Below are 25925 nucleotides of genomic sequence, written 5' to 3' on the forward strand. Positions count from 1 at the left end.
TCGGTCGATGGATCTATAATTTTCTCACTAACAGAACACAGAGAGTAGTAGTCAACAGAGTAAAGTCCGAGGCAGCTACGGTGAAAAGCTCTGTTCCAAAAGGCACAGTACTCGCTCCCATCTTGTTCCTCATCCTCATATCTGACATAGACAAGGATGTCACCCATAGCACCGTGTCTTCCTTTGCAGATGACACCCGAATCTGCATGACAGTGTCTTCCATTGCAGACACTGCAAGGCTCCAGGCGGACATCAACCAAATCTTTCAGTGGGCTGCAAAAAACAATATGAAGTTCAACGATGAGAAATTTCAATTACTCAGATATGGTAAACACGAGGAAATTAAATCTTCATCAGAGTACAAAACAAATTCTGGCCACAAAATAGAGCGAAACACCAACGTCAAAGACCTGGGAGTGATCATGTCGGAGGATCTCACCTTCAAGGACCATAACATTGTATCAATCGCATCTGCTAGAAAAATGACAGGATGGATAATGAGAACCTTCAAAACTAGGGATGCCAAGCCCATGATGACACTCTTCAGGTCACTTGTTTTATCTAGGCTGGAATATTGCTGCACACTAACAGCACCTTTCAAGGCAGGTGAAATTGCTGACCTAGAAAATGTACAGAGAACCTTCACGGCGCGCATAACGGAGATAAAACACCTCAATTACTGGGAGCACTCACTACGAAAGCAAAAGACTTGGCAGACGATGCAACATCCCCCCAATGAAAAGCAGGGGTGTCACTAGCACGTTAAGAGACCATACAATAAGTGTCAGGGGCCCGAGACTGTTCAACTGCCTCCCAGCATACATAAGGGAAATTACCAACAGACCCCTGGCAGTCTTCAAGCTGGCACTGGACAAGCACCTAAAGTCGGTTCCTGACCAGCCGGGCTGTGGCTCGTACGTTGGTTTGCGTGCAGCCAGCAGTAACAGCCTGGTTGATCAGGCTCTGATCCACCAGGAGGCCTGGTCACAGACCGGGCCGCGGGGGCGTTGACCCCCGGAACTCTCTCCAGGTAAACTCCAGGTAAACTCCTGGAAGATCAGCTACATCACTGCTGGAAGGTCACTACATCACTGCTGGAAGGTCAACTACATCCCTGCTGGAGAGTCAACTACATCACTGCTGGAAGATCAGCTACATCACTGCTGGAAGGTCACTACATCACAGCTGGAAGGTCAACTACATCACTGATGGAAGGTCACTGAAGGAAGGTCAGCTACATCACTGCTGGAAGGTCACTACATCACTGCTGGAAGGTCAACTACATCCCTGCTGGAGGGTCAACTACATCACTGCTGGAAGATCAGCTACATCACTGCTGGAAGGTCACTACATCACAGCTGGAAGGTCAACTACATCACTGCTGGAAAGCCATTACATGACTGCTGGAAGGTCACATCACTGCTGGAAGATCAACTACATCACTGCCTGAAGGTCAACTACATCACTGCTGGAAGATCAGCTACATCACTGCTGGAAGGTCACTACATCACTGCTAGGTCACTACACTGCTGGAAGGTCACTACATCACTGCTGGAAGGTCACTACATCACTGCTGGAAGGTCACTACATCACTGCTGGAAGGTAAACTACATCACTGCTGGAAGGTCACTACATCACTGCTGGAAGGTCAGATCACTGCTGGAAGATCAACTATATCACTGCTAGGTCACATCACTGGAAGGTCAACTTCATCACTGCTGGAAGATCAACTACATCACTGCTGGAAAGTCAACTACATCACTGCTGGAAGATCAACTACATCACTGCTGGAAGATCAACTACATCACTGCTGGAAAGTCAACTACATCACTGCTGGAAAGTCAACTACATCACTGCTGGAAGGTCACATTACTTCTGGAAGATCAACTACATCGCTGCTGGAAGGTCTACATCGATGCTGGAAGGTCACTACATCACTGCTGGAAGGTCAGCTACATCGCTGTTGGAAGGTCACTACATCACTGCTGGAAGGTCACATCACTGCTGGACGGTCACATTACTGCTGGAAGATCAACTACATTGCTGCTGGAATGTCACTGAATCACTGCTGAAAGGTCAACTACATCACTGCTGGAAGGTCACCACATCATTGCTCTTAAGCTTCGCCGTGGCACTGTATGACTCCTCATGGTTTAGCGCTTCTCCTGGACTTCAGTAATCACACCATGCAGTTCTTACTATGTTATAAACACCGCCATTATAACTTATCACATTCAACTTAACAATGATGTTAAATGTTTTTTATTTGGTTACCGTTAAGCTGTAACAGTTGGTTAAATTCACCGTGTGTGTGTGTGTGTGTGTGTGTGTGTGTGTGTGTGTGTTTGAGATCAGTGTGGACCGACCTTTCCTGGCCGTGGTTGGTGCTTCACTGACTGCTGGGTCGTCCACACTCCTCTCTGGGTGGTGGGTGGTGTGCACCCTGGGTGGTGTGCACCCTGGGTGGTGTGCACCTTGGGTGGTGTGCACCCTGGGTGGTGTGCACCTTGGGTGGTGTGCACCCTGGGTGGTGTGCACCTTGGGTGGTGTGCACCCTGGGTGGTGTGCACCTTGGGTGGTGTGCACCCTGGGTGGTGTCCACCTTGGGTGGTGTGCACCCTGGGTGGTGTGCACCCTGGGTGGTGTGCACCCTGGGTGGTGGATGGTGTGCACCCTGGGTGGTGGATGGTGTGCACCCTGGGTGGTGGATGGTGTGCACGCTGGACTGGGGTCTCATTTGTGAAAGTCTGTCATAATTAACAATTACTTCGTCTATTAAGACCTATTTGGTTTAGAGGAACCTGATAAACAGATCTTGTAGAGTATAGTGTGTCCCTACATAGGAGTATAGTACAAACCTGTGTTATAATTCGTTCTATTCTGTTGTTTTAATATGCAATTTTTTCAACGTGGCACTCAACGTAAATTTGTTAAATTAAGATCTTTATTATGCAGCCCATATCCATCCTGTGGGTGGTAATCAAAGAATTACAGAGGTACACCATGGGTCCAGGGACTGGACCGCAAAGTTCTGATAGCTGAATAAGTTACAAAGGTAATGAACTATTTACATGTTAATATCTGGTCACAGTCGTAATGAGCTATTTATTCAAATATTAATTAGGTCACACTAAAAAAAAGTTTAAGTGGTAATGCTTTATATACAGTGAGCAACGTCAGGGTATTTTTCCAGAATGGTTTGTAATATACCATTGTGGATAAAACTGACATTTCTTGAATATTTCTGAGTGAGTTGTCTCTGAATTCATTAATTTTATCGCATTCCAGTATATAATGACGCAAGGTGTGACAGTAGTCCGTCTGGCAAGGTTTACATTTCGTTTGGTCTACATTTGGTAGTGGTGATTTAACCTGCCAGAGATACTGGTAACCCAGTTGAAGCCGGGAAATAGTGACATCCATGAGTCTGCTTATTTTGGTGGATGCACCATAGACATGTGGCTCCTTCTGCATGATAATAGATTGAGTGACTTGTGTCAATCTCCTTCAGTCTTAAGTCAATAAAGTTCAGTTAAAGCTCTTTTCGTATTATTGTTCTCAGACTGCTGACAGCCCAAGATTGTAATCTACTTCCTCTTGGAAGACATATAACTTATCCAGTTCATCAGTTCTATCATGCAACTGAAGACTAATATGTGATGGAATCCACATGTGTACTCAGACTCCACTGTCCACAATCCTACCATACCTGTATCTGGCTTCTGACATAAGCATGCCACAATATATACTTAAGGAGTTGAGAGCATTTATGGATGATAGAAAATCAGTTACAATTAAAGGGTCAGCCTTAGATACATGGGACGCACTGGAGTGCAAGAGGTTTGGCAAACTGCTCTATTTGAAGGGTAGAGCTTTGATTGTGATTTAAGAAGTTTCTTGTGGGTAAAGAGGGGGATAGTGTTTTGGAATGGGGTAATATTCCATGGAACGGGGAAGTACCGCTGTTGTCTTTCTTGACACAAATCATGTAATTGGTTCATGTGGAGGTCAGTTCCAGTTTTTACGATCCATCTGGAGGAGTGTTCACCAGAGCTGAGAAAGGTTTGGAGGGCTTATGTGCAAGGGTTTGAATGGGCTTTCCTGAGCATATTGACCCCAATGAAAACATTTCTTTCAGTGACACGATCTTAATTTGTTAACAATTTCAGCTTTGCAAACCCTCTATAGTCTGTAAATATATCAATGACGAGACGGGCTAAACCCATGTGGGTGATAGACGATAAATGGGGCTTGAAGCCTATCCACTACACGAAGGTCATTAAGGTTGCACGTAACCTTGTCACCTCCAGACAAGAATACTTTAATCCCTATTATAGGGATTCAGTAAACTCAGCATAAATACACTGACAGAAATACACCTCCGTGTATAGAGTATATCCTGTCAGGAGTGAATGAGTGTGAAGTACCAAAATAGAGAGGAGACTTAGTAAGCAAGTTTATTCAGGTATACACAAATAGTTACATAAATTACCATACATAGCAGCATATGTGTAAAGCACCTAGGATAACCCAAAAAAGTCAGACAGTGACTTATTTCCATTGGGGTCCTTTTACCTTATTATTATATTATTATTATTATTATAATCAAGGGGAAGCGCTAAACCCGGAGGATTATACAGCGCCTGGGAGGGATGTGGAAGGCATTCAGGCTTAATTCGAGGAACTGGAGCACAGATCCAGTTCCCTAAATCAAGAGCCCCTCACCAACATCAAGGAACCTTCCTTGAGGGGTATTATTATAATATAAAGGTGATATCTTATTATTATTCTATAAAGGAGATAACATCTTATTATCATACTATTAAGACTACTACACGAGGGTCATTAAGACTTATCTACAATACGAGGGTCATTACTAGGAATAAGGTAAAATTACACGTGTGTTAGCTAAAAAATAAAAAATCATTCCCCTCCCTTTCTGTAGCCACATTCATCAGGCACTTTTGGCTCTCTTCTTGAACTGGTTCATGCTATGACTGGCTTTGACATGTGCGGGCAGTCTGTTCCATTTCTTTATTGCTGTACAATAAAAGGTGTTTGAAGCCTGGCTACTGACTGTAGGTACTGCAAAGTTGTGCTCTCTCCCCCTAGTACTATGATTGCTTTGGTTCCCAGCCTTGACGAAACTGGCAGCAAGATATTCTGGACACTGTTTGTGAGCAATTTTATAAACATGATTTAGCTTCAGTTGTTTTACTGTCTTCAGCATTCAGCATATCCAATAGCTGTAATTCATCCTGGTAACTACGTGTAGGATCACAATAAAGATGCGAACAATGTACCTCCTAGTGGCATACCTTGTTGTTCAAGGGTAATTCATGCACAAAAATAGGAGCTGCCTTCCTTTTCCTTGGGTTCAAAATTAACACCCATTCCCTTAGGCGATGTATAACCCATACATATTAAGTGCCTCCTGTCACCAATGGGGATGTAATCTGTGCTTCTAAAATTGCAAATCTTAAAAAAAAGAAAATTCAAGGCAAATTTTTTAAATTTATTGTAGACTGGACGCCGAGATTATGACCTCTTCCTACAGCTACAAATAGGTAAATGTAAAAAGGTTCATGTAAATAGGTGTGTAAAGGTAGAAAGTTGACAGTGAACATAGATAAGAGTAAGGTGATGAGGGTATCAAATGATTTAGATTAAGAAAAATTGGATATCACATTGGAGAGAGGGAGTATGGAAGAAGTGAATGTCTTCAGATATTTGGGAGTTGACGTGTCAGCAGATGGGTTTATGGCACGGTTAGAATTGATGAAGGAAAAAAGGTGAGTGGTGCATTGAGGTATATGTGGAGACAAAAAAGTTATCTATGGAGGCAAAGAAGGGAATATATGAAAGTATAGTGGTACCAACTCTCCTATATGGGTGTGAAGCTTGGGTTGTAAATGCTGCAGCAAGGAGGCGGATGGAGGCAGTGGAGATGCCCTGTCTAAGGGCAATGTGTGTAAATATTGTGCAGAAAATTAGGTGTGGTGTTAATAAAAGTATTAGTCAGAGGGCTGAAGTAGAATGTCATGGAAAGTGTTTAAATCTATAGGGGAAGGAAGGCGGGGTGGGCGTCATCCTCGAAAAGGTTGGAGGAAGGGGGTAAAGGAGGTTTTGTGGGTGAGGGGCTTGGACTTCCAGCAAGCATCCGTGAGCGTGTTAGATAGGAGTAAATGGAGATGAATGGTTTTTGGGACCTGATGAGTTATTGGAGTGTGAGCAGGGTAATATTTAGTGAAGGGATTCAGGGAAACCGGTTATTTTTATATAGCTGGACTTAAGCACTGGAAATGGGAAGTACAATACCTGTACTTTAAATGAGGGGTTTGGGATATTGGCAGTTTGGAGCGATATGTTATATATCTTTATATATGCTTCTAAACTGTTGTATCTGGGCACCTCTGCATAAACAGTGATTATGTATGAGTGAGGTGAAAGTGTTGAATGATGATAAAAGTATTTTAATTTTGGGGATTTTTTCTTTTTGGGTCACCCTGCCTTGGTGGGAGACGGCCGAATTGTTGAAAAAAAAAATAGGTTCATGTTAATAGGTTCGTGTAGATAAATGTAAACAGGTTCATGTAAATAGGTAAATGTAAATTATTATAATCAAGGGGAAGCTCTAAACCCATAGGATAATACAGCACCTGTGGGGGAATTTGGAAGGCATTCAGGTTTAATTCAGGGAACTGGAGCACAGATCCAATTCCCTAGATCAAGAGCCCCTCACCAGTATCAAGGAACCTTCCTTGGGTAAATGTAAAGAGGTAAAACACACACCATCGCACCCATCATTTGGATTGTTCAAGTCCAAATGCAATTCTCCGTGTGTAATGCCTGGCCATTAAAGAATAATTGGACCACCAGTGTAATTCAATTTTAATGGTATTTTTGGCGCAGATCTCCGAGGGTGTATTATACCCCAGGGAAGCCTCAGTCTTGCCACCAGATTAGTGGGTAGTTCAGAGTAGTTGATAATTCAAAGTACATAGTTGGTAATTCTAAGTGTAGTCTGCAATTCAAAGATGCTTGAAACAGGAACAAACCTTAATTTGCAATGTCGCCCCCACAGTGAGACTATTATCAAGCCTTTGATAGTCCCACTGTGGATGAAACATAGTAGTTAGGTGTCGTCTGCTGGTAGTTACTTCAGGGTTATACGAAGCAATTTTAAGTATCCCCTTCAGAGAAATCCTTCTGTGTATCAAACTTTCAACAGTTCTGAATTTGGTCTGATATTTTTTTTTTTTTTAATTGTAATCAATAAAACCCTAAGCTGTATGGTCCATGCAAGAGCTTTTTTATAATGGAAACTCCTAATAATGTGTAATTCTTGAAAAAAAATAATTTTACTTTTACCTATATATTTCGTAGGGAAGCACTAAACCTGTGAGTCACAGGGCCTTGAGAATGGGAAGCAATCATCAGACTCAATCCAAGGAATGGGAGGATATCTCCAATTCTTAGAATCAACAGCCCTTCACTGGCACAGAACTACAAATTTTAAAAATGTTAAACTTCCTCTTGTAAGTAAACTGGTGTGGCCATATATGAGATATTAAATAAAATTGAGCAGCCCTACACAATGGCATATACACAATTTTCTTGAAACCCTGTTTCAGTGATTAAATTATTGCATTTTGGGGTCATAGAGAACCTGGGTAGACGAGAGGCAATCAGGTACAATCCAAGGAAGAAGTGAACAAGGCCAGTCCTTATGATCAAGAGCCTCTCACCAATATTAAGGAACTTCCTTCTAGGGGTTTAGGGATTCAAGTATCTTTGACTGGTGGTGTACAGGTGACAGAATAGAGAAAACAGTGATTAACTTGAACTTTCTTATTACATATACCTAAACCCATAAGGTTCAAACAGCAAACTTTTCTCATAAAAGCTGAGAATATTCGGTTTATTCTTTCACATTAAGGAACATTGGTCATCAGTTGGAAAACATTCTCATTTGTGGTACACTACCCTTCCAGAGAAGCGAGTTGCCCAGATGGTGGTGAAGAGTTTTTGATTCAAGGAATTGAAGTTACCCTTCCCATCCTTGGATCAAACATGATTACCTCCCTCTCGTAACTGTATTTCAGTCCTTTCATCTTCAAATCTGCCTTAGATACTTGAAATTTTAATTCGGTATCAGTGAAAATGTACTGGAGTAAGTGGAATGAAGACATTAGTCACTAGGAAGCAGTAGTGAGATGCTATAACACCCCTCAAAGAAAGTGCCTTTGTCATCTTAGTTTATATGGAGTTCATTGGTGTGAATGCACAAGTATCTAAGCCAGGTCTTAGCCTGTGTTAGAGGTCCTGAGAGGAATATGTCCAGCATGGACACCAGGCCTCCTGGTTGATGGTCTGATCAACCATGCTCTTGGTGGAATCCAACATATGCTATTTTTTTTAACTGGGAAGCTCTAAACCAGCAGTCCATACAGAACCTGGGGAATAGGAGGCATCGTTTTGATTCAAGGAAGGGAAGGAAAGTCATACTGATTGTATTTTTCAACAAAAATTGTAAGGCAGATCAGGTGCTGTACAACCCCTAAGTTAAGCACTTTCCTATAAATATAATACAGGGAAAATCATATTTATCTAATAATCAGACCACTAATGATAATCAAAAACAGAACTTGTATATAACTTTTTATTAAGTAATTTCACAAGGGTTAAAGGTAACAAAATATCCACCAAAGACAAGATAGCACAAACTAAGATTTCTGATATATATTATAAATGTTAAATTAAGTTGTATCATGTGCAGCTTCTAATCTTAAAACATCCATTTCAAAATTAAAAGTGAAAAAATAAACTAAACCCAAATACAGACATACTGAAGGATGCAGTCTTAGTCCGTCTCCATTGAATCGCCCTGAAAAGAAAAAATTAAGTGTTGACTGTTTTGTATTATAAGCCTTGTGGTTTACTTTATTGGTGGGAATGTGGCTGTGGTTGCAAGCCAACACGTGGTGGAAAAAAGACATTTATAGTAAAAGAAGAACTATTATTATTACAACAACATGCAGCTTTATGCAGAAGGTTATTATTACAGTATCTTCAGAGCTCAAAATCCATATAGGTCTGCTCTTTTTTTGTGAAATGTAATAATAAAAGGTCTCCTTTTGCTACATGTCTTTTTCCACAGTGTTGTTGGTTAAATAGTGAGTGTAGTAATGTTTGTGGAATGAATATATTCCACAAGTACATATGCAGAAACACATGCATGTATTCTCTATAGCGTAAGCTACTGACAAGTACATATAAGCGAAGTATATGTACAAGGAAGTTATATGGAGAAAGCCTGCATGCAAGTATGTGTACAAGCAGGTTACATGCAAGGAGTGTGTGTACAAACAAGTTAGACACAAGGACAAAGCCTATGTACAAGTAGATTAAAAGCAAAGAGAGCCTATGTACCAGCAGGCTACAAGAGAAGCTTGTGTACAAGCAGGATACAAGGAGAAAACTGGTGTAATAAGTTGCAAGTGAGGTAAAGGCACTATACAATTTGTATGGGTTTGGTGCTTCCCTAGGAATCTTCTTTCAACAAACCTGCCATTATTCCACCGAGGCAGGGTGGGCCCAAAAGAAAAACTAAAAGTTTCTCTTTAACTTTAGTAATGTATACAGGAGAAGGGATTACTAACCCCTTGCTCCTGGCATTTTAGTTGTCTCTTATGACACGCATGGCTTATGGAGGAAGATCCCTGTTCCACTTTCCCAGGAATGTAAGTCAAATAAGGATTGCAATCATATCGTGGTGAATCACATTCCATAAGGGTTAAAGAGGTGCAGAATGGAAAGTGATCAAATACATATGATCAATAGAAGGGAAGCTCCATTCCTTGAATCAAGAGACCATCTCCCTGCATCAAGGCATCCCTTATTGAAGGAATTAACACATGTTACAAGTGTGGAGTAGGTATTAAAGGAGGAAAGACTATAGAAGGGGCATGTGTATATAGAAAGAACAGAGGAAAAACATGGCCAAGAAGAGAAGCATAAAGGAATGAATACAAGGTTTCATACCAGTGTCGATAAATTTTTGCACTGATCAAGTACTGTAGTGCAATAGAAAAACTATAACAGCTTAACATTAAAATAATTTAAATTTGCATTAGTGAAGAGTGAAACACATGCAATATGATTATTTTCCGCATTCTTAACCGTCTCATACTGGATCTATATCATTAACACCAGCATTTCTCATGTAGATCTACATTTTAAGTACAGCTCCATCAAATATGCTGCGAGTGTCAAATTTTGGCCTAGATATGAGAGAATAAATATGCAGTAAGAGTGCCAAGTATATAAAAAAAAATCTTGCCCCTATGCAGTGTATGATGGAAAAAGCAAACCTCTGACCTTGTATATGGTTAATAACAGTGACCCTGAGGTATTTTCTAGTGTGACTTTTATGGTTTTAGTAGGCATTTCTTGGTATCAACTAACAGAGTGGAAGACATACAAGTAAAGAAGTGATGACTCTGGTTTATTTCAGACCAAAAGTAGCTTGAAATAAGGCTCAAAATATCAGAAAAATTAGACTTTTAATGGGTTTTTAACAAGTCTACTTCAATTATTGCAAAGAAGTCACTAATTTAGCCAATTTTACACAAAATTAAAAAAATTAAATTTAATGACAGAGTACATGATAACAATGCAGATATTCCATGCATTAAAACATTTTTCTGTTTATTAATCACACCCCCAGGCCTCTCCTGTATTACACTTGCTTTCCATTTGAATTCACAAAAAAATTTAAGATTTATCCTATTTCTTGTATAATACAATATAACCAGGAATGATTTTTCATGGTTTATGGCACCCCAATAATTGAATAAAACCTAGTAAAAACCCATAAAATAAACCAGGGGGTATAGGGAAACCTTACCCGTCCTCAGAAAAGTTGGTAAAAATCAAATTTCCTGCTACCTTAAGCTCAATTTCAAGCAACTTCCATTTCAGCCAATAAATTTATTATATTTTTTTTTAAATCATAATGCTGTCAGAAGTTTTAATTTTGAAGATGACAACAGTGGAGAATTTAAAAAAAAAAATACAAAAAAATAATAATTACAGTTAATGTCAAATTAATAAACAGTCTTCATAAAATTTGTATAATACAGCATAAATTCAGCAGGTTAAAAATAGTGTTAATAGTGATGTATTAATGCATCCAAATGTATACTGTACATCAAAGTGAGGAAAAATTATTGTACATATATACTATACTATAAGAATTGGATGACTTCTCTTCCCTGGGCATTTTCATACTATACTATAAGAATTGGATGACTTCTCTTCCCTGAGCATTTTCAATCTTTAATGGCATAACACTTTGCAGCATTTTTCCCCTTAACAAGACTCCCAAAAGAGCACCTACAACATAAGTGATGATTAATATTCTATTCAAATAACAAGTGTCAAGGCCATATGGGTTGTATAGATTTTTTTTTTTCTTTTTTTTTCAACAAGTCGGTCGTCTCCCACCAAGGCAGGGTGACCCAAAAAAAGAAAGAAAATCCCCAAAAAGAAAATACTTTCATCATCATTCAACACTTTCACCACACGCACACATTATCACTGCTTTTGCAGAGGTGCTCAGAATACAACAGTTTAGAAGCATATACATATAAAGATACACAACATATCCCTCCAAACTGCCAATATAGATATAAAACTGAAAACAGAGCAAGGTGCTTAGTAAAATTACAAAAGAACACAAGAATGGACAGTGTGAAGATGGAGAGAATGGAACTAAGTGACCAGATTAGAGAGTACAAACTTTGACCAAAGTACAGTACCTTCAATGAAGCAAGCAGTAACCACTTTATTTTAAACATGATGGTGCTTCCAATGGCAACCAAGTTAGTCATTTGCATATTCGACATTACCTAGATCTGTCAGATATTACATATTAAATATTTTTCCTTCCTTGCCTTGACACCAGAAAAGTGTTCTTATTAGGAAAATGAAGCTACTTCCACTTTTTTTTTTTCCTCAAGTCTGCCATCTCCCACTGAGGCAGGGTGACCCAAAAAGAAAGTACTTTCATCATCATTCAACACTTTCACCTCACTCATACACAATCACTGTCTTTGCGGAGGCACTCAGATACGACAGATTGCCTCTCATTCCTCAGGCACTGTATACCAGTATTACTGACAACATTACGGATTTTTTTTTTAAACCAAAGCAGGTAACAAACTTTACCTGCTGTGCTGGCTGTGGGTCAGAAAAGAAAAGTCATCATCTATTTTATCATATTAATACATGACTGGGCATGCCAAATTACATTTCTTAGTGTGCACAACTAAAATTCTCTTTTATACCTAAGATTTATGTTACGTTTTTGCTGCAGAAAGGCACAAAATGCAATCACTAAGACATGTTTTTTTTAGAAACATTTTGGCCCTGGGACCAAAACATTTCCAATAAGCATATCCTAGTACAGTGGACCCTCGACCAACGATATTAATCCATTCCTGAGAGCTCATCGTTAGTCGAAATTATCGTTAGTCAAGTTAATTTTCCCAATAAGAAATAATGGAAATCAAATTAATCCATTCCTGACACCCCAAAGTATTGAAAAAAAAATTTTTACCACATGAAATATTAATTTTAATACACACAAACTGAAGAAGACATGTACAATTACATGACACTTACCTTTATTGAAGATCTGGTGATGATTGATGGGATGGGAGGAGGGGAGTTTGTGGATGGTGTTAGTGTTTAGAAGGGGAATCCCTTTCCATTAGGACTTGAGGTGTCAAGTCCTTTTCCGGGGTTACTTCCCTTCTTCTTTTAATGCCACTAGGACCAGCTTGAGAGTCACTGGACCTCTGTCGCACAACATATCTGTCCATAGAGCTCTGTACCTCCCATTCCTTTATGATTTGTCTAAAATAGGCCACAACATTGTCATTGTAATAGTCACAAGCACGGCTTGCAATAGCTGTGTTAGGGTGATTTTCATCCATAAAGGTTTGCAGTTCAACCCACTTTGCACACACATTTCCTTAATCTTTGAAGTAGGCACCATGGATTCCACAACTGGCATAAGCGTCTCAGGGTTAGCCCCAAACCCTTCAAAATCTTTCTTAATTTCCATACTAATACTCACCCTTTTTATCACAGGGATGGCACTAGAAGCTTTCTTGGGGCCCATGGCGACTTCTTTTGCAGGTGCAATCACTAAAAACGCTGTGATAATATGAAATGTTCTGATTGTATGTTTGGATGCGACCGCAGTGGCTGGCTTGTAAACACTGTGCAGGCCACACGTGGACGTGTCTCGAACGGAACGAATCGTGTTGGTCGAGTTTTTTAGCGCTTGTCGAGGCAAAATTTTTGCGTCAAAATGAATTGCTAGTCGGATTTAACGTTATATGATGCCATCGTGGGTCGAGGGTCCACTGTAATTGCATTTTGTCTTCTGCACTACCTGTAACTTATCCCTTGATATAACCTATGTTTTGACTACAATAATGCGAGGGAAAATGTTAGAATTAACCCTTTCAGGGTCGCCAGGCCCTCTCCGAGACTTTTTCTCAGGGTCGCCCAAATTTAAAAAAAAAAAAAAATATTTTTTCTTATGAAAAGATAGAGAATCTTTTCCTGATCATAATGACACCAAAAGTATGAAATTTGATGGAAAACTTACGGAAATATGCTCTCGCAAATTTAGCGGTCTTGATGATTTTTATGCATTGGCGATTTTGCCCACTTTGAGCCCTATTTTCGGCCAATTCCAATGTACTAGTCGACAAAAATCATAACTATTTCACTAGAACTCCATTTTTTCTATCGAATTTCAACTATCCAATACAGTGGTCAGAATTTAGCAATTTTGCCAATTTCACACTAATTTCAAAAGATGCCAATTTCCAAATAGGGTCCACAATAAACAAGAAAGACATTCCTGGCACTAAAATAGCATTTCCTCTGTTCACTAGTCACGTCCCCATGCCCCTCTTACATTCTTTTGCTTTCCACTTTGAATTTTTATTCTCACAAAAAACAGAAGATTTACTGTTATGCAGAGTCCTGCGTTAGTGTAGAAATGGTATAAATAATATTGGCGCACTTGTGAAAGAATATTAGACTCACCAGTTGATGTGTATTGGACGCGTAGCATGATTTGTTTACTTTTGAACTTTGGTAAAAATCGAACATTTCTGCTACTTTGAGCTCAATTTCAAGGTACTTTTCTTTGTAAAACCAGTCAAAATCATCTCAATTTCTGTAATATGTCTTCCATTCTATAAAATGAGACCAGGAAAACTAGAATACAACAATAAATACCATACGAAAATACAGTGCAAAGTTGCCGTTTTAATCCAAAAACACGGTCAAAGATTTTTTTTTTTCTCATTATGCACTGTGTGCTGCAGGTTTTTTTTTATACTGCACACACTGACCCATTCTTTCATATGTAGGCCTACCAACTTTGTGGAGAAATTTTCTCCAGGAGGGGGTATCAGCCCCCTTCAGCCCCTTTCAGCCCTGAGGGGCCCAGCCCTCTCAGAAGGGGCAAGCGTCTTGTTTACTGCTACAGTAAGTAATTGATCACATATGCCGTACGAGTATGCGACGTGGTGAAGTTGACCGCTGCTCCTTGCAGTGCAGTGTTGCAAAGTGTAGCTTAATAAAAGACAGTTCATCTCTTACTTTAGCAGGACAATTTAAGGAAAATCCTGCTCCCACTTTATTACCATGGTAAAGATAGTGGACATTGTTGTTTATGCTTAAGACAGCAAGAATCAAACATTCTGCTTTGCTTCATCGAGGAAGTGGCAAGGAAGCAAAAGTACTAGGTCAGCTTTTTCTTTGTGCTAGGGGAGTGACGGCATGGGGCGCTGTGGCGTCTTCAGATTACTTTTGACTCTACTGAGAGTGACACTGACGCCAGGATAACCAACAAAGAACACTGATCTGTGCGTTAGTGTGAACAAAGTATCTCATAAAACACAATAAACACTTAAGAGAAGTGTGATCAGCTTCTTCAGTGATAACATTGTGAACAATAAAGACAAATCTTGTGGAACATAGTGTACCAGTGTGCGTTTCCTAGACAATGGAAGACGTGGACATCCAAGGACACTTCAGCTTCTATCAAGTCACCGATACCTGTCGAAGGTGTGAAGAACACCATAGCTCACGTTACAAGAGCAAGGTATGTTATGAATTTCTTGTAGTACGAGGGACTGCGCAGTACTTGAGTCGCAAGGAGTTTGTAATCAACCTATAGTCAGCAGTAAGGTGTGGACTTTTGAGTCCAAACAAGTATGTATTTTGTCAGCCATCAGTGAATGAAATATGCTGACATAACACCCCCTAGGGGTAATTTATAATCTTACAAATTATAAATCTTTACAGCCCGTTGAAAGATGGTTTCGACAGCTTCTAGTCCTCGTCTGCAGGGGCAGCTGTGTAGACGATTTGCTGTCTTTTATCAGCTAAGTGTTCACTATATTTATATTTATAAATTAAGCTTAGCTGGTAATGCCATTTCTCAACAAACTTTCTCTCACTAGATTTGAGGGCGCTAGAATTTAGGTGTACCAGTACGTCAAAAACCCTGGTGCGTAAGCCGTACTAGTACGTCAAACCCTGAGAGGGTCTACCCTTTCAGGGTCCATGCCGTAGATCTACGGCTTTACGTTCAGGGTCCAAACCGTAGATCTACACCTTGAGCACAGCTCACTCTGGTAAGCTGTGAGTGGAAAATTTGGGCCTAGATATGAGAGAATACATCTATGTGGTATGTGTGCACCCCATAAAACAAATCCTGCAGCACACAGTGTATAATGAGAGAAAAAAAACTGAGACCGTGATTTTCGATTAAAACAGCGACTTTGCAGTGTTTTTGTACGTTTTTTATAGTTGTATTTGCAATTTCTTGGTCTCATTTGATAGAATGGAAGACATATTACAGAAATAGAGATAATTTTGATTGGTTTTAGCACTGGAAATGGCTTGAGACTGAGCTCAAAGTAGTGGAAATGTTAAATTTTTGCCGATGTTCAAGAGTAAACAAACGATCTCGCACATCTAATAAACACCAGCTGGTGGGTCTAATATACATTCACAAATGTGGTGATGATATTTATACAATTATTATAATATTGCATAACAGTAAATTTTCTGTTTTTTGGTTTGAATAAAAACTCGTGTGAATAAAAATCAAAATGGAATTCATTTGTAAAGCCTCAAAACATAACTAATGAACAGAGGAAATGTTAGTTTAGTGCCAGGAATACCTACATTGTTTATTCTGGACTCTATTTTGAAATTGGAATATTTTGAACTTTGTGTTAAATTGGCCAAATTACCAATTTCCGATCATTTTATTTTGCAGTTGAAACAGCTGACTTGGCGATTTCTTGTGCTCAATCGATAGAATGGAAGTACGTTATACTAGTGAAATAGCTAAGAATTTGGTCAACTGGAATAATGTAATTGGCCTAAAATGGGAGTCGAAGTCAGCAAAATCGCCGATTCGTAAATATTGTTGACACATCAAAATTCGCGAGAGCATAATTTCGTCAATTTCCCATCAAATTTCGTACTTTTTGTTTTATTACCTTCAGAAAAAGATTCTCTACCATTTCATAAGAAAAAATAAATTTTTTTTTGAAAATTCTTGGACCCTGGTGTGCACTTTGAAATTTGGCCTCTGGACCCTGAAAGGGTTAATAACTAAGCTTCCACCTCACAAATTTATATATGCCATATGTGTAATTCTTCATATATGCCACTCTCATAGCTGTCATTTTAAACCTTATGATGCAGAGGCTATGACAGCAATGTGATGATTGCTATGCAGGAAACCTAATTTAGTCCAATTTATTTAGACCTGTGACTACCATTATGATAAACAATTCACATATATCATCAGTGTTCCCTTATAGGATATGAAAACACATCATGTTGTCTGCTGATGCAGAATAAAAAAAAAAGATTTATTCCCATCTGCCAAAACAAAGTATACCCTGTCAATGGTTCTGCGATTATCTTCCCCATGATCCAGTCTCATACCAGGCCTCCTAAGTTAGAAAGGAAATATTACTGGATTAAGAATTATTAAGATGTGTGTTTACTGAATTTAAGATAAGTAGAATGTGGCAAGATTAACCTGTTGGCTTAAGTATTCATAAAAGAAAAAACATCAGCAATCCTGCCCAAGTGCAAAAAATTAATGAATTTCCATTTTACACTCATTCGTTAGGACGGTACTGTAGTATTGTCATCAAATGTGTATGACTTACACCTGGGGTTATGTTAAAATCTGGTTGTTTTAGTGAAAGAATATCCTCCTTTCCTTTCTCTTATGGCAGTTAATATACAGCACCTAGAGTCCAGATTATTTTTTCTCTTTGCTAATTTTATTTTTCTGTGAACAGTGACTCCCTTAATGCTAGTTTCATTGAGTCTTCCATATGACAAAAGTATTCATCATCCATTACTTTCATTCACTTCAATTTCACTTCTTTATTCACCTTATTCATAAAGTATTTAAATATCATCCTTGAACAACATAATTTTAAAGCATTATTAATTGCCTTAAATCATGTACTGTATTTATATAAAATATAGTACAGTAGGGCCCCGCTTTTCGGCATTTTGCCTTATGGCATTCTGCTAATACGGCGATCTCAAATTATGACCAAAACTTTCTATACTGCAAGTGGTCTTTCAAATACGGCATGGGCCACCCAGTTTGTTTACATTCTCCATGAGCACATCTCTCTATTATGTAATAATAATCACTCTTGGGCACATTAAATGTCTAATTTTACATCAATATAGACATGTTCTATATATGCATTTTATCGCTCTAGGAAGCTTAATGTCGTAGGTGTAAGTGGCCAGGCAGGATGCCATACCTCCCACACGACTTTCTACAAATAAATACTTTTCACCTATCAACATACATTAAGACCATTAAGACTACAAATATTTTAAGGTAAGTAATGCGTGTACTGTATATGCATTTTATCGCTCTAGGGAGCTTTAAGCATCATAGTATAGTATGTGTGAGTGGGGTGGCCAGGAGGGCTACCACACCTGACTTCTTAGAGTAAATGCTACTCACCTTTTGCCCTACATTAAGACTACAAATATTTTGAGGTAAATAATGAGTGTACTGTGTGTGTATTTTACTTTTTAATGCCTAGTTCTATTGCTAACTTAATATATGTTAGTGTAAACTTGTTATCTGGCATTTATATGCATTTATAAATGGAAAAAATGGAGTTCTGCTTTCCGGCAAAGTCTGCTTTCTGGCAGTAACCTGGAACCTAACCTGCCGAATAAGTGGGGCCCTACTGTATAGACAAATTATTGCACGATTCTAACCTGTGGCTGCTCGTCTGTTGGAGGTGGTGGAGGTGCAGAGGCTGCATCATCCTCCTCAGCAGCAGCAGTAGGTGCAGCTGGTGGTTGAGCGTCTCTAGCTCCTCCTGCACCACCCCGTCGTTCCTCTTGGTCTAGGCCTTCCAGGTATGGATTTACATCATCATCATCATATATACTAAGATCCTCACCTTTACCTACTATTGCTATGCTGCAGTTCTGAAAATAGTTAAAGGTTAATGCTGAAAGCACTCAAAAAGGTTTTACAAAAAAGAACGTATGAAAGTGAATGAACAAACCATTGAACTACAAATATTAATAACCAAAATACTTCACTAAAACTTTAGGCAGCATATCTCTGCTTAAAACGTCTGTTTATCAAATAAAACAAAGCTACTTTATTTTAAGCTTTTCCAAGAGATTCCTAGATGCTGGTGAGGGGTTCTTGACCCAAGGAACTGAACCTGACTTTCCCTTTCTAAGACTGAACCTCACTGCTTACCAATACCCCCCTGCCAAGGTGCTGTATGACCCCCTAAAAGTTTAGTATTCTCCCTTCCTCATGTGAATGTAATAATAATAGTTCTTTGTAGGCAAACATTTTTTACATGGACTTTTCAAGTGACAAAGAAAATATTTAAATCATGAGTTTTTCCTTCTTAATATACACAGCACAAACAACGGTCAAATTTTTATTTGACTAAATTCACTTAACCCAAAAACACAAATGTAAATAATATATCTGAACATATACATGGCTACATACTGTACTTTTAAAGAACGAGTGTTCTAATTTACAAGCACAATTTAATGCATTAAACCCATAGGATCATAAAGTACCTGGTGGAAGATAATAAGATTTAATCCAAGGAATGAAAGGCTAGCTCCAATTCCTTATAGATCAGGAGCTCTTCACCAGTACATATCAAGGCACCCCTACCTCTCAAGAAGTGTATTAAACTTTAAATTTACAAGAACTACGTTAAATCTACATATACTGTAAAAATACAGTAGAGAGCCCTACTATACTGTACGTATATGCAAATTTAATAAAATAAAATATGGATACCTTATTGGTGAGTTCAACATCATTTGGAAGAGTATCTCTAAGAGCACGTAGTGCATGACGGATAAGCTCTTCCCGAGTAGAACTGCGAAACTCATCAAGGTGGCGTTCAAGATAGGTACGAGCACTCTGGGAACGTGCACCTATTGCCATGGCCTGGCAGTCATAGTAGTTAGCAGAGGGACAGGTCTGGTAGATATGGGGGCCATCTTCATCGAAGCCTGCTAATAAAAGACCAACACCATATGGCCTCTTGTCATAGCGCTGAGTTGCAATCTGCATTTTGGCACCAACACGTTCCATCAGTTTATTTAAGGATAGAGCCTGATTATGAGCAAACTGTTCATTTAAGCACTCTGTCCGCATGAATCTTGATAAGACACGAGCATCAGCAGTCAGTCCTGAGATTGAAACAGCAATATGTTTGTCAATTGGCATTATTTTCTTCTGGTGAGCTGCAAGTTCCGAAGAAGCTCTCTTTAAGGCAACCAGTACAGCATGGGATGAGCTCTTGACACCCACAGTAGCAGAACCCTGTTTCACTGCTTCCATGGCATATTCCACCTGAATGATACAAAGTTACCTTTAATTACTGTACAAAATGAAATACCCAATATTTTTATTAGTACAGTGTATCTTTATATACAGTAATGCTGACATAAACTGCTCTGGCAAAACAAATCTCATACAGGGGTTGCCAACTTACAAGCGAGTAGCATGCCTGATAATCTAACTTATGACTCTGTAATTTGTAGCCATGAACCTATTATTCTATGGGAAATGATAGTACAAACAATAACTGTCTGCCACACTTGTTAATAAATGCAGACCAGCATTCATAAAACTTTTCTCAATATTGTATAGAAGTCTTCGAGGCCTTGCTCATAAATGCTGATCATTGTAATGCAGGAAGCTGTAAGTCAGGGACCCCTGTATATAGTATTCTTCAGTACAGTACAAGTACTCGAAATGCTATAGAATGAAAATGGCAAATTTTTTAACAGTTTGTTAATTAGGAGATATCTGTGATCAATTTAGAATGCTTTTCCAGCCTAGTAACCCAACCTTTAGGCAAACTTCCTTGCTGAATGTCTGTTCAACCAGGCTGTTGCTGTTACTGGCCCAAGGACCCATATAGTCATCAGCCTGGTTGATCTGGAACTTTTCAGAGGTAGAAAACCTATTTCCTTTTGCAGACCTCTACATTTGCTCTAGAAATACCATATTTATAAATTACTGGAAATCTTTTTTTAACATAAACTATTATAATAATTAAAAATAATTTACTGATATCTACCAACACACCTGGTGGAGGCGCCCTTGCGGAGACCACACTGTGACATCATTATCATACTGATTCCGAAACTGAAATAAACAAATAAAACTTAGCAGTTGGTCAGACTTTGCCATTGCTCATTGCACTTATAATTAAATTAGGACACATTATAAGAAGTAACTGTGCAGTATACTGTGTATATTGAGTGAAACCTTTCTAAACTTGACCTCTGAATACAGTACCAATCACAATTTTCAAGGAAGCTCTAGGCTGGTGACTAAAAATATTAAACCACCACTGCATACTAGGTGTGCACTCATTTCGTAAGATTTGCAAATCTACACACACACACAGTGAATTCTTCAATTAACAACACTGATGTGTACCACCAAACCTGTTAGGCAAATTACCATAAAATATAACATATTTTTATAGATATCCATTATATAACAAAAGCTGCATTCCAGGATGTACTGACAAAATTTAAAAAATATTTACTCCTGTAGCCTTCTAGTGTCCACGTCAGAAATTAATTTATGGCCCATTTTAGTGTTAACGGCAGACTTACTTATGTTGCTCATCAGATCTTCTATAGGCAACTACAATTGGGAGGTGCATCTCGCACTCAGCAGACAGAGGATCAAGTCTCCACTGTCTTGCACTGAATGACCCACATGGGTTTAGCACTGAACATGAATTATTATTATTATTATTATTATTATTATTATTACGTATTATTATTATTATTATTCCTTCATACTCTGCATACTAAGGGGCTTTCTGTATGCACACCAAACTGTCACCCATTTCTGTACAAACATTGTAATATGTTGAAATAAAGAATCTTTAATCAATGTCATTTATGTAGAGCATAAACAGGGTTTATGCTTTACATAAATGCTCCTTCACTGGATCGAGCCTGAGTGCTTCCCATGCCTTATGCACTATACGACCCTTACAATTTTAGCACTTCCCTATAATTAAAATAAGAAAATAAATACAACTGGGTATGAAAGAAGAGATTAAGGTATTTTTTCATACCTTCAATAGGAATAACAAGAGGGACTTCCTTCTCTACTAAAACAGTGACAGTCACTACGTACTTTCATGGCCACTGTTTTACAATTACTAACCCAAAAGATTATGGGATTTCATCCGTTGATGACAAATTCCTTGGAATATTTAACCCATTCAGGGTCCGTGCCGTAGATCTACGGCTTTACGTTCAGGGTCCAAACCGTAGATCTACACCATGAGCTCAGCTCACTCTGATAAGCTGTGAGTGGTAAATTTGGGCCTAGATATGAGAGAATACATCTACGTGGTACGTGTGCACCACATAAAACAAATCCTGCAGCACACAGTGTATAATGAGAGAAAAAAACAGACCGTGATTTTCGATTAAAACAGCGACTTTGCAGTGTTTTTTCGTATGTTTTTATAGTTGTATTTGCAATTTCTTGGTCTCATTTGATAGAATGGAAGACATATTACAGAAAGAGAGATTATTTTGATTGGTTTTAGCACTGGAAATGGCTTGAAACTGAGCTCAAAATAGCAGAAATGTTAAATTTTTGCCGATGTTCAAGAGTAAACAAACGACCTCGCACATCTAATACACGCCAGCTGGTGGGTCTAATATACATTCACAAATGTGGTGATGATATTTATACAATTATTATAATATTGCATAACAGTAAATCTTCTATTTTTTGGTTTGAATAAAAACTCATGTGAATAAAAAATCAAAATGGAATTCATTTGTAAAGCCTCAAAACATAACTAATGAACAGAGGAAATGTTAGTTTAGTGCCAGGAATACCTACAATGTTTATTCTGGACCCTATTTTGAAATTGGAATATTTTGAACTTTGTGTTAAATTGGCCAAATTACCAATTTCCAATCACTTCATTTTGTAGCTGAAACAGTTGACTTGGCGATTTCTTGTGCTCAATTGATAGAATAGAAGTAATACTAGTGAAATAGCTAAGAATCTGGTCGAGTGGAATAATGTAATTGGCCTTAAATGGGTGTTGAAGTCGGCAAAATCATTGATTCATAAATATCGCTGACACATCAAAATTCGCGAGGGCATAATTTCGTCAATTTTCCATCAAATTTCATACTTTTTATTTTATTACCTTCAGAAAAAGATTCTCTACCATTTCATAAGAAAAAAAAATTCTTGGACCCTGGTGCACACTTTGAAATTTGGCCTCTGGACCCTGAAAGGATTAAGTCACCATAGCCTAGAGGCAATTTCCAAGTACTACCTCATCCAGTTATTGACCAGAACTATTGGTGCTAACCTGGTAATGCTGAAGAATTGGTGGTACAAACAGGAATGAAAACCTTGTTTAACCCTTTCAGGGTTCAGAGGCCAAATTTCAAAGTGCACACCAGGGTCCAAGAATTTTCAAAAAATAATTTTGTTATTTTTTCTTATGAAATGGTAGAGATTCTTTTTCTGGAGGTAATAAAACAAAAAGTACAAAATTTGGTGGAAAATTGACGAAATTATGCTCTCGGAAATTTTGATGTGTCAGCGATATTTATGCATCGGCGATTTTGACGACTTTGACTCCCATTTTAGGCCAATTACCTTATTCCAGTCGACCAAATTCTCATTCTATCGAATGAGCACACGAAATTGCCAACTCAACTGTTTCAACTACACATTAAAGTGATTGGGAATTGGTAATTTGGCCAATTTAGTGCAGAGTTCAAAATATTCCAATTTCAACATAGGGTCCAGAATAAACAATGCAGGCATTCCTGGCACTAAACTAACATTTCCTCTGTTAATTAGTTACGTTTTCAGGCTTTACAAATGAATTCCATTTGAATTTTTATTCAAACCAAAAAATAGAAGATTTACTGTCATGCAATATTGTAATAACTGTATAAATAATATCAGCACATTTGTGAACGTATATTAGACCCACCAGCTGGTGTGCATTAGATGTGTGAGGTGATTTGTTTACTCTTGAACATCGGAAAAAATTTAACATTTTCACTGCTTTGAGCTCAGCTTTAAGCCATTTTCAGTGCTAAAACCAATCAAAAACATCTCTATTTCTGTAATATGTCTTCCATTCTATCAAATGAGACCAAGAAATCGCAAATACAACTATAAAAACATACGAAAAAACACTGCAAAGTTGCTGTTTTAATCAAAAATTATGGTCTCAGTTTTTTCTCTCATTATGCACTGTGTGCTACAGGATTTGTTTTATGTAGTGCACACGTACCACACAGATGTATTCTCTCATATCTAGGCCCAAATTTACCACTCACAGCTTATCAGAGTGAGCTGAGCTCATGGCGTAGATCTACGGTTTGGACCCTGAACGTAAAGCTGTAGATCTATGGCACAAACCCTGAAGGGTTAATATTTATTATTTCATTGCATAAATCCTACACATGGAATGAAGAGATGAAACTATTAGAAATAAAATTTATCTTTTGCAAGAATAACAAATTTCATGATTTTTCGACCTTAAAGCTCATTGGGCACTTTGTTTAAACTTGGGTTTTACAGCTGTTATATAAAACCTAAATGGATTTTGGATGACTGGTTTGTTAGGTTGAAATTATTCAATAATCCTATCTTCACTTATACATAACTTACATAACAACCAATGCAAATTTAAAGTATGGATAAGGTTTAAATAAAGCCTATTGGGTAAACACTAAACCAGAATGAGCTACACAGTACCTGGGAAATAGGTTACAGGTTTAATGAGGGCAGATCATTTCTTGGATCAAGAGCCCTTCACCAGCATCAAGGAATGTGCCTAGGTACATACATTCTCTGTGTAGATCTTTGAGAGGATATGGCTAGCTGACTACTTATCTTTCAAGACTATCTAATATACAAATACATTAGGGATGCATATCACCTGTACACCACCAGTCAGGGGATCATTAATCCCTAAAATAGGGTTTAAAGTATGCTGTTTGCATATATACACCTTGAGGTGCACACTCCTCAGTGTACATACCATTACTTTATTTTTCATAACGGGTGTCCTGTGGCTCAGTTGGCAACACTTTGGCCTCGCATATGAGTGTCCGTGGTTTAATCCCTGGCATGGGTGGAAATGCTGGGCAGTTTTTCTTACACCTGCTGTCCCTGTTCACCTAGAAGTAGGTAGGTACCTGGGTACTGGGTGTTAATCGATTGGAGTGGGTAAGTTTATTTAGGTATAGGTACACGTAAGTACAATTATCATACATAGTAACATTTGTGTAAATTACCTACAATAACCCCCAAAAAATTAAAGTGACTTATTTCCACTGGGGTCTTGACGGACAAGATTTAGGACCCCAATAGAAATAAGACAGCCCTCTTGGGTTATCCTGGGTGGCTAACCCTCCGGGTTAAAAGTCAGAACAAATCTTATCTTAACCTGGAAGCATTATTATTATTATTATTATTATTATTATTATTATAATCAAGGAGGGAAGCGCTAAACCCGAAGGATTATACAGCGTATGTGGGAGAGTTGGAAGGTATTCAGGGAACTGGAGTACAGATCCCGTTCCCTAGATCAAGAGCCCCTCACCAGCATCAAGGAACCTTCCTTGAGGGGCCTGGAAGCATTAAACCCGTCGGGGGTCACGCAGCACCTGGGGTAACGGGAAGCAATCAGGCTCACTCCAAGGAAGACGACGATAAAGTCCGGTTCCTTGGATCAAGAGCCCCTCGCGGGCATTGAGGCACCTGCTCTAAGGGGCATATACCAGCACATTGTCGATACCATCAAATTTTTGAGTGAAAAAAACTCACCATGACGAGTAACTGAGATCCGTCAACAACACCGGTGATGTTTTGATGCCGCGTAACGTCGACTTCTGTTCTCACTTTACTAAATTCCGCCTTGAAATATAATTTTTCCCTTCCTTAACTATATAAATTAATATATATAAGACGGTTTGTATCAATCTAAAGTGTACGTTGAGGAGCTATGACTACAATCCTAGTATTTCTGTTATGTGATAAAGTCGAATATTCATCACATATTAGTAGGTATCTTTATTTCACATTCTGAGAGATAATGAAAGAATGAGAATAAAAGAGAATGAGGATGAATGAGAATGGTGGATAGAATGAGGATGGAAGAATGAGAATGAAAGAGAATCAGGATGAAAGAATGAGAATGAAGGAGAGAATGAGAATGAAAGGGAATGAGAATGAAAGA

At 38.5% G+C, this 25925-nt stretch overlaps 2 protein-coding genes across 3 annotated transcripts in view; both read right to left on the reverse strand.

Moving 5' to 3' along the window:
• The window catches only part of LOC138853310 (uncharacterized), a 72654-nt gene extending 70269 nt beyond the window's left edge, over positions 1 to 2385 (reverse strand). The window contains exon 1 of the mRNA XM_070089299.1: positions 2367 to 2385. The gene's annotated coding sequence lies outside the window, so the exon portion shown is untranslated. The remainder of the gene's footprint in view (positions 1 to 2366) is intronic.
• Positions 2386 to 8648: 6263 nt separating this feature from the next.
• Positions 8649 to 25612, reverse strand: Prosalpha6 (Proteasome alpha6 subunit). Of its 2 annotated transcripts, none has more exons than XM_053782694.2 (5): positions 25514 to 25612; positions 20750 to 20809; positions 19448 to 20008; positions 18382 to 18597; positions 8649 to 8887 (listed from the first exon to the last, which is right to left on the reverse strand). In XM_053782694.2, exons 1-5 carry the CDS (start codon positions 25514 to 25516, stop codon positions 8864 to 8866), a joined length of 864 nt encoding a protein of 287 aa, XP_053638669.2. In that variant the 5' UTR covers positions 25517 to 25612; the 3' UTR covers positions 8649 to 8863. The 2 variants fall into 2 exon arrangements, with proteins under 2 accessions (XP_053638669.2, XP_053638668.2); XM_053782693.2 differs by lacking the exon at positions 25514 to 25612 and adding an exon at positions 25290 to 25310.
• Positions 25613 to 25925: the final 313 nt, after the last annotated feature.

Source organism: Cherax quadricarinatus, chromosome 28 (assembly GCF_038502225.1).
Source record: "Cherax quadricarinatus isolate ZL_2023a chromosome 28, ASM3850222v1, whole genome shotgun sequence".
Classification (NCBI taxonomy): domain Eukaryota; kingdom Metazoa; phylum Arthropoda; class Malacostraca; order Decapoda; family Parastacidae; genus Cherax; species Cherax quadricarinatus.

Excerpts from the sequence above, each read along its gene's own strand:
- Prosalpha6 (XM_053782693.2), bottom strand. Across the intron at positions 20,009-20,749 it reads CGCAAGGGCGCCTCCACCAG|GTGGAATATGCCATGGAAGC; the intron begins GTGTGTTGGTAG and ends TGTATCATTCAG. Across the intron at positions 18,598-19,447 it reads ATGTTGAACTCACCAATAAG|AACTGCAGCATAGCAATAGT; the intron begins GTATCCATATTT and ends AACTATTTTCAG.